The sequence below is a fragment of the Macaca nemestrina genome, chromosome 20 (assembly GCF_043159975.1).
Source record: "Macaca nemestrina isolate mMacNem1 chromosome 20, mMacNem.hap1, whole genome shotgun sequence".
Lineage (NCBI taxonomy): Eukaryota > Metazoa > Chordata > Mammalia > Primates > Cercopithecidae > Macaca > Macaca nemestrina.
In genome coordinates this window covers 4365929-4380137 of record NC_092144.1, presented here as the reverse complement: position 1 = coordinate 4380137, position 14209 = coordinate 4365929, and the positions used below count along the sequence as shown (strand labels likewise).

General features: G+C 50.4%; 1 protein-coding gene across 4 annotated transcripts; it reads right to left on the bottom strand.

Moving 5' to 3' along the window:
• Positions 1-4231: 4231 nt before the first annotated feature.
• Positions 4232-13167, bottom strand: LOC105485110 (putative uncharacterized protein encoded by MIR7-3HG). Of its 4 annotated transcripts, none has more exons than XM_011747311.3 (5): positions 12920-13167; positions 12518-12645; positions 11822-11988; positions 11657-11725; positions 4232-4894 (listed from the first exon to the last, which is right to left on the bottom strand). In XM_011747311.3, exons 1-5 carry the CDS (start codon positions 13035-13037, stop codon positions 4768-4770), a joined length of 609 nt encoding a protein of 202 aa, XP_011745613.2. In that variant the 5' UTR covers positions 13038-13167; the 3' UTR covers positions 4232-4767. The 4 variants fall into 4 exon arrangements, with proteins under 4 accessions (XP_011745613.2, XP_011745609.2, XP_011745641.2 ...); XM_011747307.3 differs by lacking the exon at positions 4232-4894 and adding an exon at positions 9702-10054; XM_011747339.3 differs by lacking the exon at positions 4232-4894 and adding an exon at positions 9702-9859.
• Positions 13168-14209: the final 1042 nt, after the last annotated feature.

The following is a 14209-nucleotide window of genomic DNA, read 5'->3' as shown; positions in this document are numbered from 1 at the left end:
CGGGGAACTGTCTGTTCATTGGGAAAATATGACATGGTTTAGTTTCTAAGAAACAGTCTCAGTGTGTCTCCCACTCCCTGAAGGGACTAGATAGATTTATATAATGTAGTACAGCCTGAAGGCATTAGTATGTATCTTTGTTTCATTTCTTCATTCATTTATACATTCAGCCACATCTATTTATATTCTTAGCACCTGCTATGTGCTGGGCTGTGTGCTGGATCCTGGTTATATAGCAGTAAACAAGCAGATGTTCTCAAGAGCCCAGAGTCTGATGGGAGGAGAATAACTCAAGTTAGACTGTGTGGCTGGGGATGCGGGAGCCGGAGAATGAATGAATTGTATCTGGCTGGAGAGGAAAGGAGGAAGCTGGGAGATACTTCATGGACGAGGCTAGTATTTGAGTATGGACATATGGACCGGGATTTTTTTTTTTTTTTTTTTGAGACGGAGTCTTGCTCTGTCGCCCAAACTGGAGTGCAGTGGCTGGATCTCAGCTCACTGCAAGCTCCACCTTTCGGGTTCACGCCATTCTCCTGCCTCAGCCTCCCAAGCAGCTGGGACTACAGGCGCCTGCCACCACACCCGGCTAGTTTTTTTTTTTTTGTATTTTTTAGTAGAGACGGGGTTTCACCGGGTTAGCCAGGATGGTCTCGATCTCCTGACCTTGTGATCCGCCCATCTCGGCCTCCCAAAGTGCTGGGATTACAGGCTTGAGCCACCGCGCCCGGCCTTTTTTTTTTTTTTTTTTTTTTTTTTTTTTTTTTTTTTTTTTTTTTTTTTTTGAGATGGAGTATTGCTCTGTCACCCAGGCTGGAGTGGAGTGGCGTGATCTCGGCTCACTGCAAGCTCCATCTCCCAGGTTCACACCATTCTCCAGCCTCAGCCTCCCGAGTAGCTGGGACTATAGGCGTACGCCACCACGCCCGGCTAATTTTTTATATTTTTAATAGAGACGAGGTTTCACCGTGTTAGCCAGGATGGTTTCGATCTCCTGCCTCGTAATCCGCCCACCTCAGCCTCCCAAAGTGCTGAGATTACAGGCGTGAGCCACCACGCCCAGCCTGGACAGGGATTTTTTTTGTAGGTAGAGATTTGGAAGAAAGAAATGCTCCAGATTGCTCTCGATACGTAAGTTGACTTAACAAACAACCTCAAGGTTAGTGACATAAACAACAACCTCTTATTATTACTTGTCATGGTTCTGAGAGTGGACTCTGCTAGACAGTTCTCACTGGGGGCGGTTCTTATGTGGTTCACGTCGTAAGGAGGCTGAGGTTGGAGTCATCTTGAAGAACCGCAACTGGGACTGCCGGTGGGAACTCCTCATTGTAGCTTGAGCTTCCTTACAAGATGGCTGCTGGGTCCCAGGAGCAAGCACCCAGAGAGAGAAACAGGCAGCAGCTGTATAGTATCACCTCTTATTGCGCAGCCTCAGAAGTCACAGGGTCACTTCTGCCACATCGTATTTGCCAAATCTAGCCCACTTTCAAGGGAGAGAATCGGATCTTCACAATAAAACAGATGTTTGTGGATTTTATTATTATTAATTTTATATTTTTGAGATGGAGTCTTGCTCTGTCACCCAGGTTGGAGTGCAGTGGCACGATCTCAGCTCACTGCAACCTCCGCCTCCCCGATTCAAGTGATTCTCCTGCCTCAGCCTCCCAAGTAGCTGGGACTACAGGCGCCGCCACCACGCCTGGCTAATTTTTTGTATTTTTAGTAGAGATGGGGTTTCACCGCGTTAGCCAGGATGGTCTCGATCTACTAACCTCATGATCCACCCACCTCGGCCTCCCAAAGTGCTGGGATTATAGGCATGAGTCACCGCGCCCAGCCTAATTTCAGTTTCTGAAAGATTGTTACTAGTATATAGAAATACAATTAATGTTTTATATTGTTCTTGGAGCCTGCAACCTTTTGTAGATTCTGTAGGATTTTCTACATAGACAACCACAGGACCCATGAGTAAACACAATTTTACTTCTTTGCAATGTGGATGCCTTTACTCTTTGTTTTTTCCTTTTTCTTTTTTTTTTTGAGACGGAGTCTCGCTCTGTCACCCAGGCTGGAGTGGAGTGGTGGGATCTCGGCTTACTGCAAGCTCCGCATACCGGGTTCACGCCATTCTCCTGCCTCAGCTTCCCTAGTAGCTGGGACTACCGTGTACGGTTAATTTTTTTGTATTTTTAGTAGAGACGGGGTTTCACCGTGTTAGCCAGGATGGTCTCGATCTCCTGACCTTGTGATCTTCCCGCCTCGGCCTCCCAAAGTGCTGGGATTACAGGCATGAGCCACTGTGCCGGGCCTATTTTTTGTTTTTTTCTCATGCTCTGGCTAGAACTTCCAATACAATATTGAATAGAAGTGGCGGCTGGGCGCGGTGGCTCTTGCCTGTAATTCCAGCACTTTGGGAGGCTGAGACAGGTAGATCACCTGAAGTCAGGAGCTTGAGACCAGCCTGGCCAACATGGTAAAACCTCATCTCTACTAAAATACAAAACGTAGCCAGGCGTGGTGGTGGGCACCTGTAACCCCAGCTACTCGGGAGCCTGAGGCATGAGAATCACTTGAACCCAGGAGGTGGAGGTTGCAGTGAGCCCAGATAGCGCCACTGCATTTCAGTCTGGGCGACAGAGTGAGACTTTGTCTCAAAAAAGAAAAAAGAAGGCCGGGCGCGGTGGCTCAAGCCTGTAATCCCAGCACTTTGGGAGGCCGAGGTGGGTGGATCACGAGGTCAGGAGATCGAGACCATCCTGGCTAACACGTGAAACCCCGTCTCTACTAAAAAAATACAAAAATTAGCCGGGAGCGGTGGCGGGCGCCTGTAGTCCCAGCTACTCGGGAGGCTGAGGCAGGAGAATGGCGGGAACCCGGGAGGTGGAGCTTGCAGTGAGCTGAGATCCGGCCACTGCACTCCAGCCTGGGGGACAGAGCGAGACTCCGTCTCAAAAAAAAAAAAAAAAAAAAAAAAAGAAAAGGAAGAAAATATGAGAGTCGGCTGGACACAGTGGCTCTGTTATCCCAGCACTTTGGAAAACTGAGGCGGGTGGATCACTTGAGGCCAGGAGTTTGAGACCAGCCTGACCAACATGTCGAAACCTTGTCTCTACTAAAATTACCTGCCAATAATTAGCCAGGTGTGGTGGTGCACGCCTGTAATTTCAGCTACATGGGAGGCTGGGACATGATAATTGCTTGAACCCAGGAGGTGGAGGTTGCAGTGAGCTGAGATCACACCCCTGCACTCCAGCCTGGGGGACAGAGCTGGACGTCTCTGTCTTAGTCCCATTCTAGGGGGAAAGCATTCAGTCTTGTACCCTTAAGTGTGCTGTTAGCTGTAGAGTTTTTTTTGTCTTGTTTTGTTTTGCTTGTTTGTTTTGTTGCTGTTATTTTGAGACAGGGGCTTGTTCTCTCACCCAGGCTGGAGTGCAGTGGCACAGTCATGGCTCACTGCAGCCTCCTGCTCCAGGGCTCAAGCAATCCTCCTTCCTCAGCCTCCCAAGTAGGATAACAGGCAAGTGCCACCACACCCAACTAATTTTTTATTCATTTACTTATTGGTGAGACATGGTCTTGCCATGTTGCCCAGGCTGATCTTGAACTCCTGGCCTCAAGCAATCATCCCTCCTTGGGTTCCCAAAGTGCTGGGATTACAGGCGTGACCCACTGCTCCCTTCTTGGCTGTAGCTTTTTTTTTTTTTTTTTTTTTCCTCGAGACAGAGTTTCACTCTTGTTGCCCAGGCTGGAGTGCAATAGCACAATCTCAGCTCACTGCAACCTCCACCTCCCAGATTCAAGCCATTCTCCTGCCTCAGCCTCTCAAGTAGCTGGGATTACAGTCACGTGCCATCATACCTGGCTAGTTTTTTTGTTTTTTTTTTTTTTTGAGACGGAGTCTGGCTCTGTCGCCCAGGCTGGAGTGCAGTGGCCGGATCTCAGCTCACTGCAAGCTCTACCTCCCGGGTTCCCGCCATTCTCCTGCCTCAGCCTCCCGAGTAGCTGGGACTACAGGCGCCCGCCACCTCGCCCGGCTAGTTTTTTGTATTTTTTTTTTTTTAGTAGAGACGGGGTTTCACCGTGTTAGCCAGGATGGTCTCGATCTCCTGAACTCGTTATCCGCCCATCTCAGCCTCCCAAAGTGCTGGGATTACAGGCTTAAGCCACCGCGCCCGGCTGTTTTTGTATTTTTAGTAGAGATGGTGTTTCACCATGTTGGCCAGGCTGGTCTCAAACTCTTGGCCTCAAGTGATCCGCCTGCCTCAGCCTTCCAAAGTGCTGGGATTACAGGCGTAAGCCACTGTGCCAGGCCCGGCATACGCTATGTCTGTCCATTCATCTCTTCCTTACCCGCGTGGGGCAGGGCCAGAGGTCCTCCTGCCTGCCAGGCCACAGAGAAGGAACGCTGTCCACTGCCCGGCTGCCCACTCTGGTCTTGGGCTGAGCCACAGCTGGATTCCTGCGATTTGGAATGACAGGGATAGAAATTCCAGAACCAGATGTGGGTCGGGGGAGGAGACTCCACCATCTTGCTCTGATGCTGCCGGCTTGTTGTCATGGAAACCAAAGCCACTCTCTTAGGAAGGACCCATTAAGGTGCAGGAAATAACCAAGGTTCTCTCTGGCAGCCCCCTGCCCTCCCTGGTGGGAGGCAACCACCGTTTGAGCCCTTGAATATTGCAGCGTTTTAGTTCTGCCCTCTTCCCTCACTTGCCTCCCTACAAAAAACTTCTCCAAAACATACGCAAGGGAGCCAGGCAGGCGTCAGAGAAGACCCTCAAGGTTTCTGAACTGACTCCTCCCCAAGCCTGAGTCTTCAGTTCCAGCCCTAGCTGGGGACGATTCGCTGGGTGACCGCCACAAGCTCCTGTCTGCGTCTTGGCATCCTTTCCTGGGAAAATGACAGAGAGATACATTATAATTGCCACATTGTCTCTGAATACCAAACTGTTAGAGGGGTGGAAGGTAGGGGTTCAACTTGCAGACTGTGCATCAAACTGCCTGGATTGGGCTGGGCATGGTGGTTCACGCCCATAATCCCAGAACTTTGGGAGGCCAAGGCAGACAGATCACTCGAGGTCAGCAGTTGAAGACCAGCCTGGTCAACATGGTGAAACCTCGTCTCTATTAAAAATACAAAAATTAGCTGAGCCTGATGATGGGTGCCTGTAATCCCAGCTACTCGGGAGGCTGAGGCAGGATAATCGCTTGAACCCGGTTGGCAGAAGTTCCAGTGGGCCGAGATTACACCATTGCACTCCAGCCTGGGCAACAGAGTGAGACTCCATCTTTAAAAAAATGATAATAATTGCTACATTGTTTCTGAATACTGAACTGTTAGAGGGGTAGAAGGTAGGGGTTCAACTTGCAGACCCTAGATGAAACTGCCTGGATTGGAATCCTGGCTACACCACCAGCAGCTGTGCAACCTCAAGCAGCTTGCTTGACCTCTCTGGGCCTCAGTTTCCTCTCCTGCAAAACAGGGTGCAATAAGACTACCAACCTCGCAGGAGATCATGTGTCTAAAGCCATGAACAGTGTCTGAATAAGGAAAATGTGGTATATCCATGCAACGGAAATATGACTCAGCCATGAAAAGCAATGAGGCTCTAACACAGGCTACAGCAAGAACCTTGAGGACGTCAGGCTCAGGTGAGAGAAGCCAGACACAAAAGGCTATACAGTGTGTGATCCCATTTCTATGACATGTCCAGAACAGGCCAATCCAGAGAGACAGAAATCAGGTAAATAGTTGCCAGGTGCTGGAGTGTGGGAAGAAGAATGAGGAGTAACTGCTTTTTTTTTTTCTTTTTTTCTTTTTTTTTTTTGAAGCAGAGTCTCGCTGTTGCTCAGGCCAGGGCGCAGGGGCACAATCTTGGCTCACTGTAACCTCTGCCTTCCTGGTTCAAGCAATCCTCCCACCGCAGCCTCTCAAGTAGCTGGGATTACAGGTATGTGCCACCACCCTTGGCTAATTTTTTTTTTTTTTTTTTTTTGAGATGGAGTCTCGCTCTGTCGCCCAGGCTGGAGTGCAGTGGCGCCGTCTCAGCTCACTGCAAGCTCCGTCTCCTGGGTTTATGCCATTCTTCTGCCTCAGTATCCGCAGCAGCTGGGACCACAGGCACCTCCCACCATGCCCGGCTAATTTTTTATATTTTTAATAGAGACAAGGTTTCATCAGCCTCCCAAAGTGCTGGGATTACAGGCATGAGCCACCGCACCCGGCCTTAATTTTTGTATTTTTAATAGATCCAGGTTTCACTATGTTGGCCAGGCTGGTCTCAAACTCCTGACCTCAGGTGATCCACCTGCCTTGGCCTCCCAAAGTGCTGGAATTACAGGCATGAGCCACCATGCCCAGCCTCCCCTTTCTTTTTTAAGAGAGGGTTGTGAGCAACATAGTAAGACTCAAACTGGTCTGAAACTCCTGGCCTCAAGCCATCTTCCCACCTCAGCCTCCTGGGCAACTGGGATGACAGGACATGAGACATTGCACCTGGCTAACCTGTGGATTCTGACACTTAACTCTGGGTGATTACAATCATAATTTAATTGCTCTATGGCCGGGGTAGAAGGGGATCTCTCTCACTTTTTTTTTTTTTTTTCTGAGACGGAGTCTCGCTCTATCGCCCAGGCTGGAGTGCCGTGGTGCGATCTCGGCTCACTGCAAGCTCCGCCTCCTGGGTTCATGCCATTCTCCTGCCTCAGCCTCCCGAGTAGCTGGGACTACAGGTGCCCACTACCATGCCCGGCTAATTTTTGTATTTTTAGTAGAGACGGGATTTCATCGTGTTAGCCAGGATAGTCTTGATCTCTTGACCTCGTGATCCGCCTGCCTCGGCCTCCCAAAGTGCTGGGATTACAGACGTGAGCCACTGCACGTGGCCTCTCACATATTTTTTAAGAGAGTCTTGTTCTGTTGCTCAGGTTGGAGTGTAGGGGGGCAATCATAGCTCAGTGTAGCCTTTGACTCCTGTGCTCAAGCAATTCTCCTCCTAAGTGGCTGTGACTACAATGTGCACCACGGCACCCAGCTGCCACTTTTTTTTCCAACAAGACAACAGCACGAAATGAAGTATAATGTGTTCTTCTGTCAAGTTAACCAGCCATAACAGCAAAGCCCAGGAGGTCAGGGATGGAAACTCATTCACCTTTTTTAGTTTCTAAAGCCATTGGGTAGGCAGCTGCAAGCTGGGTCCTTGGGGGTGGCTGGGAGAAGGTGGTAAGTTGGTGGGGCCTCCGTGGGTGATGGATCATCTTTTTTTTTTTTTTTTTTTTTGAGACGGAGTCTCGCTCTGTCGCCCAGGCTGGAGTGCAGTGGCCGGATCTCAGCTCACTGCAAGCTCCGCCTCCCGGGTTCCCGCCATTCTCCTGCCTCAGCCTCCCGAGTAGCTGGGACTACAGGTGCCCACCACCTCGCCTGGCTAGTTTTTTTGTATTTTTTTAGTAGAGACGTGGTTTCACCGTGTTATCCAGGATGGTCTCGATCTCCTGACCTCATGATCCGCCCGTCTCAGCCTCCCAAAGTGCTGGGATTACAGGCGTGAGCCACCGCGCCCGGCTGATGGCTCATCTTTACAGGGGTGTGTGGCCTCCAGGATTCTGTGTCTGATGAAGGTGATGGGTTCAGGCACAAGCATTTATACCCAAAGTGAATACTGGATGCCAGCACTGAGCTAGGCATGTGTGTGAGGAGGAGGAGGGTACGAAGATGAAACTGCCAGGAAAAACTGAGGGCTCCCAGGGGTCTTTGGGGGGAAATAAAAGGTGAGTGTGGCTTTAATAAGAATCAATAAGGGCCGACCGGGTGCGGTGGCTCCCGTCTATAATCCCAGCACTTTGGGAGGCCGAGGTGAGCAGATCACCTGAGGTCTGGAGTTCACGAGCAGCCTGACCAACATAGAGAAACCCTGTCTCTACTAAAAATACAAAATTAACCGGGCGTGGTTGTGCATACCTTTAATCCCAGCTACTCGGGAGGCTGAGGCAGGAGAATCGCTTGAACCCGGGAGGTGGAGGTTGTGGTGAGCTGAGATCATGCCATTGCACTCCAGCCTGGGCAACCAAGAGTAAAACTCTGTCAGAAAGAGAGAGAGAGAGAGAGAGAGAGAGAAAGAGGGAAGGAGGGAGGGAGGGAGGGAGGGAAGGAAGGAAGGAAGGAAGGAAGGAAGGAAGGAAGGAAGGGAGGAAGGGAGGGAGGGAGGAAGGGAAGGAGGGAGGGAGGGAGGGAGGGAGGGAGGGAGAAGGATAAGGGCCAGGCACAGTGGCTCGTGCCTGTAATCCCAGCACTTTGGGAAGCCGAGGTGGGCGGATCACTTGAGGTTAGGAGTTCAAGACCAACTGTGCCAAAACGGCAGGACCCCCACCTCTACTAAAAATACAAAAATTAGCTGGGTGTGGTGGTGCATGCCTATAATCCCAGCTGCTCGAGAGGCTGAGCCAAGAGAATCGCTTGAAACCAGGAGGCAGAGGTTGCAGTGAACCGAGATGGTGCCACTGCACTCCAGCCTCGGCAACAGAGCGAGGCTCTGAAAAAAAATTAGGCCGGTGCGGTGACTCATGCCTGTAATCCCAGCACTTTGGGAGGCTGAGGCGGGTGGATCACTTGAGGTCAGGAGTTCAAGACCAGCCTGGCCAACATGGTGAAACTCCATCTCTACTAAAAATATAAAATTAAAAATAAAAAATATAAAAATTAGCTGGGTGTGGTGGCACACGTCTGTGGTCCTGTGCAAGTGATCCACCCGCCTTGGCCTCCCAAAGTGGTCACCACTCCCGACCAGATATTTGAATGTTATTCTGCAGTCAGTAGGGCTCTTGGAAGTGTGACAGGCAGGAGTGGAACTTGGTCAGATGTGTGTTCTGGAAAGTCCTCTCGCTGCGTGTAGAGAATGAACAGGCTGCATGTGTGCGTATGCTGGGAGGGGAGACAGTGAGGAGATGGGGACGTGCAGTGAGGTGGAGGTCATGGAGGCGGAGGGCTGGAGGAGAGAGGATGGACTTGAGCACAGTGACTCATCTTGGGGACCACGGGGAGTGGATGAGGAGAGGAGGGTCTTGGGCATGTAGGAGGACTGTCATATTCATGGGCACATTGGGGGAGGAAGCTGGGGGCTGAGAAGATTGAGTGTTCAGTTTGAAATGATTAATTTGTGGTGATTGGGAGACACCCATAGTAGAATGCCCTCCTCCACTGAGGACCCCAAAAGGCAATATCTGTGCCTTTTCCTTTCTGAAAGACCTTGCATTCCCAGGGGGCAATTCTAAATAGTCCAGGAAAACTCCCACAATTAGACCTAACCCAGACATTGAACCTCCCTCTGCTCAGCCCATTCATAAAGTGCCTCTGGCATTTAGGTGTCTTCTAATCTCATTTTCTCTGCTTGTTAATAGACCCACTGAGGCAGTCCTCCTGGGAGAGAGAGAAAGATTTCATTTGTCTGGGGCTGAGGAGGGAGACAAGGGTTGCCAGAGCGAATAAGGAATCAATGCCTTGTAATTGCTAATTAAATGAGCCTGGCTCTCTCTCTTGGGGCTATGAGTTGGCTGGCCGGCCCTTAAGTGTCCACAAATTCAATTATGCTTCCCCAATAAACACCTGCAGCAACCATCGCTCTCCGGTATCTCTCTGGGGGAGACATAGAAGAAGGATCTTCCTGTGTTTGCTGAGGCCATTCATTCATTTATTGATTGATGTATTGGTTTATTCTTTGATGCCTTTATTGATTCAACACATGCTTATTGTACGCCTGCTGTGTGCCGGGCCCTGGACCAGGCACTGGGGATACAGCAGTGAAAATACAAACATTGTTTCTGTCCTCACGGAGCTCACAGTGTAACAGGGAGACAAATAGACCTGTCAGTAGATAACATGAAAATAACTGGACTATGTGCTGTAGACACAATATCCTAGGTCTATGAGAATGTCAATACAGACTTCACGTGGGCAATGGTGAGGTACTAAGGATCATTTCCTTTGATGAAATGGAGCTTGCAGAAGAAGGCAGGGTCAGTTGTGGGGAGCTCTGGGTGGAGGTGGGGGGAGTCCAAGCTGCAGGAACAGCAAAGGCAAAAGCCCTGAGGCTGGAGAACAGGTACCATGTGGAGTTTGTCACTCGATTAGGGTGTTGCAGAGAATTGGGGGTGAGTTTTATTTATTATTTATTTTTTTATTGAGATGAGGTCTTGCTATGTTGCCCAGGCTGGTCTCGAACTCCTGAGCTCAAGCTATTCTCCCACCTTGGCCTCCCAAAGTGCTGGGATTACAAGTGTGAGCCATCACACCTGGCAAAAGAGGTGAGCCTTTATGATGTCCTAAGTCACCACCGGGCACAAGTTCACACTTGTCCTATGATTGGCCCATGACACTGATGGGTAGCAGACAGGAAAATAATCTTTTCTGAAACTTTTTTTTTTTTTTTTTTTTTGATACAGGGTGTTGTTCTGTTGCCCAGTCTGGAGTGCAGCGGTGCAGTCACGGCTCACTGCAGCCTTGACCTCCCAGGCTCAAGTGTTCCTCGCACCTCCCAAGTAGCTGGGACTACAGGCATGTGTCACCTCACCCAGCCAATTAAAAACAAAACAAAAACAAAACAAAACAAAACAAAAAAATTTTTTGTAGAGACGGGGTCTCACTATATTGCCCAGGCTGGTCTCAAACTCCTGTGCTCAAGCAATCCTCCCATCTCATCCTCCCAGAATGTTAGGATTACAGGTGTGAGCTCCCACACCCAGCCCACTTCTGGAACTTTTATTGAAAAGTACCCTTAGGCTGGGTTCGGTGGCTCACACCTGTAATCCTGGCACTTTGAGAGGCTGAGGCAGGAGACCATGTCTTTCCAAAAAAAAAAAAAATGTTTTTTGAGACAGAATCTCTCTCTGTTGTCCAGGCTGGAGTGTAGTGGTGCAAACTTGGTCATGCAGCCTCTGCCTCCTGGGTTCAAGGGATTCTTATGCCTCAGCCTCCAGAGTAGCTGGGACTACAGGCGTGATCCACAACACCCAATTTTTATATTTTTAGGAGAAATGGAGTTTCACCATGTTGTCCAGGCTGGTCTTGAATTCCTGGCCTCAAGTGGTTCACCTGCCTCAGCCTCCCAAAGTGCTGGGATTACAGGCATGAGCCACCACAACCAGCCAAAAAAAATTTTTTTTTTAATAGAAAAGTACCCTGAGAACCCTGGTCTATGGAGGGCTTTAAACGCCATTCCCTCATTGAGTTCCCCGGGAAAGCGCCATGAGGTGGTTAGAGGTCTTGGGTTTCGAGTCAGGTATTTTCTATCTCCAGGCTTGTGGGGGCGTCCGAGTGATGTGACCAACCCCATACATGGTCCGTGGCTGTATGAGCACAGGATGTATGTCCTTGTTTGCTTCCCTCCCTTGCCTGTGCCTGTATCCCCTGGAGTGAGCCAGCCCGCACTCCAAGTGGAAACAATTCCTCCCCGACCTCCCCGGTTCTCCCCCACGGGCCAGCCCATTTAAGGCGAAGGTCGAAGGGAGTCTGCGCTATGAGGCCGGCTGTGACTTGTTGTCGTAGCACATCAGAACAACAAAATCACTAGTCTTCCACACAGCACTAGACCATAGCCACTCTAATCTTCTTCACCACCCCCTGCCCCATGTCTGAGATCGCTGCCCAGCTCCTCCTTCTCACCTGAGCCAAGCTGTGACACCTGGGCTTCCTGCCTCTGTGCTGCCTCCCTGTTTTCCATTCCCGGTTCTCCTGGAGAGAGGCAGGGTCTGATCTCCAAGGGCCCAACTCCCACCCAGGCACGTCAGAGACATGGGATTTAGAGTTGGACGGATGGGGTTGACTTACAGCTTCACTTGTGGGCTGAGAGTCCCTGCGTGGGTTATTTTTCTGCCTTTTTCGGGGCCTTGGGTTCCCCAAATGTCACCTGGGCACAGTAACACCCATGTCCTAGGGTTGAAGATGGCATGATATGCTGTATGTACAATGCTTGGCACAAGGTTCCTCACTGAAGTCTGGAAGGGACACCATAATGTCATCTTAGCAGGCACCTGTTACCCCAGTGAGGCATCTTACCTGTTGAAAGTTCCGGACTTGGGTCAGGTGCGGTGACTCACACCTATAATCCCAGCACTTTGGGAGGCTGAGGTGGGCGGATCACGAGGTCAAGAGTTTGAGACCAGCCTGGCCAACATGGTGAAACCCCGTCTCTACTAAGAATACAAAAATTAGCCAGGAGTGGTGGCGGTACCTGTAATCCCAGATACTCGGGAGTCTGAGGCAGCAGAATCCCTTGAACCCGGGAGGCAGAGGTTGCAGTGAGCCGAGATCGTGCCACTGCACCCCAGCCTGGGCAACAGAGCAAGACTCCGTCTCGAATAAAAAAAAAAAGAAAATTGCAGACTTCTGTGTGTGCTTATCTGGAAAGTACTTTGTTTAAAGATCCATTACATGAGGGGCAGGTCTCCAGAAATGCCGGGCACCTCACACCACCCTCTCTCGTCCTCCTCCTGCAAAATCAGGGTCAAAGGGCTCTCGCGTTACCTGGGGGAGCTGTCCAGGGTTCTGGCGCCGAAACGGAGCCCTCTGGGAACTGTCCTGAGCCCCGGTGCTGAAACAGATCGCGGTTCTCTCCTTGGAACCCTCGAGAGGCGCTGTCCGGATACTTGGTGCTGAAATAAATAGCATTCTCCTCCTTCGGTCGGGGGAGAGCTGTCCCTCGTGCTGAAGAAAACTTGATTTTCCTCTCTCTCTTTCTTGGTTCCCCCACCCCTCTTCGTTCTCGGTTCCCCCGATTCTTGGGAAACCCCACCCCCACTCAATTTATTTCCCCTCCTAGCTTCTTCCTGGGGAGCTTCAGAATGGCATTGGGAGGGGGAGACACGGAGGGGTCGCAACTAGCACTGATACCTGCTCCTCAACCTGTACCACGTCCCCAGAACTTACCTCCCAAGCAGTCAGCCCCGCTGATCTCTGCTTTCCAGACCGTCAAACTTCGCCGTCTCTGTCCGTTCCTGGGAAAATGTCCATGCGCCGACCTGCAAACCAGCCTAATTCCCGGCATCCCATGTCCCTCAGACCACCCCTCCTCCCACGCAGCTGCGGGCCTCCCCCTCTGTGTGCCTCACCTGCTTCCAGTCTTGTTGGCAGATGCAGGTGTCCCGTGGCTGCCGAGGCGGGGATCTGTGCTTTTATAGGCTTCGGGGAAGGCGGAGCGCCAGGAATCCTGGGAGGGGCTTCCCCAACTGGCCAATGGGATTCCGCCTCAGAATGAAGCTCCAAAGATTACCTCATAGGTTGTGGCCCACGCTTCAGAATAAAAGTCTGGCATCTGCCCAAAAACTGGGCTAGGGGATTTTTTTTTTTTTTTTGGATGGGGAAGGAGCATTCATTGTGGACCACGGAGTCTCCGCACTCTCTCCAATCCCCTCCTGGGTTCCTGAGCTCCAAGTTGGTTCAGGTGTCCGGGCTGGTACCTGTTTCTTTGCATTCCCAATTTTTGCGATTACTCCTGGTTCAGGAAAGAAAAAGCTGGTAAACTGTTTTGGGAAAAATAAGGGATGTTGAGAATATTAAAGTCCAGTTCCACCTAGGGCAACTGACGTCTGTGAAAATGGAGGACTCAGAAGACTCTGGGGCAGAGATGGGACTTAAGCCTGAAGATTTTGATTCCTTGACTCAAAACCCAACTTATAAAATTCAGCTTATTGTAGTGCTATACTGGGCAGGCTCTGAACCAAAAAACGAAGAAGCTGGGGTTCAAATTCAGATTTTTCTTCTCGTTCCTTTGGGACATTGGGCACAGTTGTGCCTCACTTTTTGCAACTGTAAAGTGGTAATAGTAGAGCGTTTGATGAGGAATTAATGATATGGTGTGGATTGCATGTTGGAAATAATCAGGGCAGGCGCTAATGACTTGAGTGAGGCACTGGCCTCAGGTGCAAAATTTAAAGGAACACCAAAAAACTCAATAATCAAGATAAATAGTATTTCAGGCCAGGTGCAATGGCTCATGCCATTGAGCACTTCGGGAGGCAAAGGTGGGAGGATCACTTGAGGAGTTCATGATGAGCCTGGGCAACAGTGAGACCCCATTTCTGAGAGAGAGGGGGAGGAGAGAGAGAGAGAGAGAGAATGGCACCTGTGGTTCCAGCTACTTGGGAGGCTGAGGTGAGAGGATCACTTGAGGCCAGGAGGTCGAGGCTGCAGTAAGCTATGATTGCACCACTGCACTCC

What these genes read in the sequence shown, in the direction of transcription:
- LOC105485110 (XM_011747311.3), bottom strand. Translation starts at nt 13,037, where the DNA reads ATGCCGGGAATTAGGCTGGTTTGCAGGTCGGCGCATGGACATTTTCCC. An exon ending in ACCCTGGACAGCTCCCCCAG is followed by an intron (nt 11,989 to 12,517) that starts GTAACGCGAGAG and finishes TGTCCCTTCCAG; the next exon opens with ACTTCAGTGAGGAACCTTGT. An exon ending in CTCAGCCCACAAGTGAAGCT is followed by an intron (nt 11,726 to 11,821) that starts GTAAGTCAACCC and finishes GCCTCTCTCCAG; the next exon opens with GAGAACCGGGAATGGAAAAC.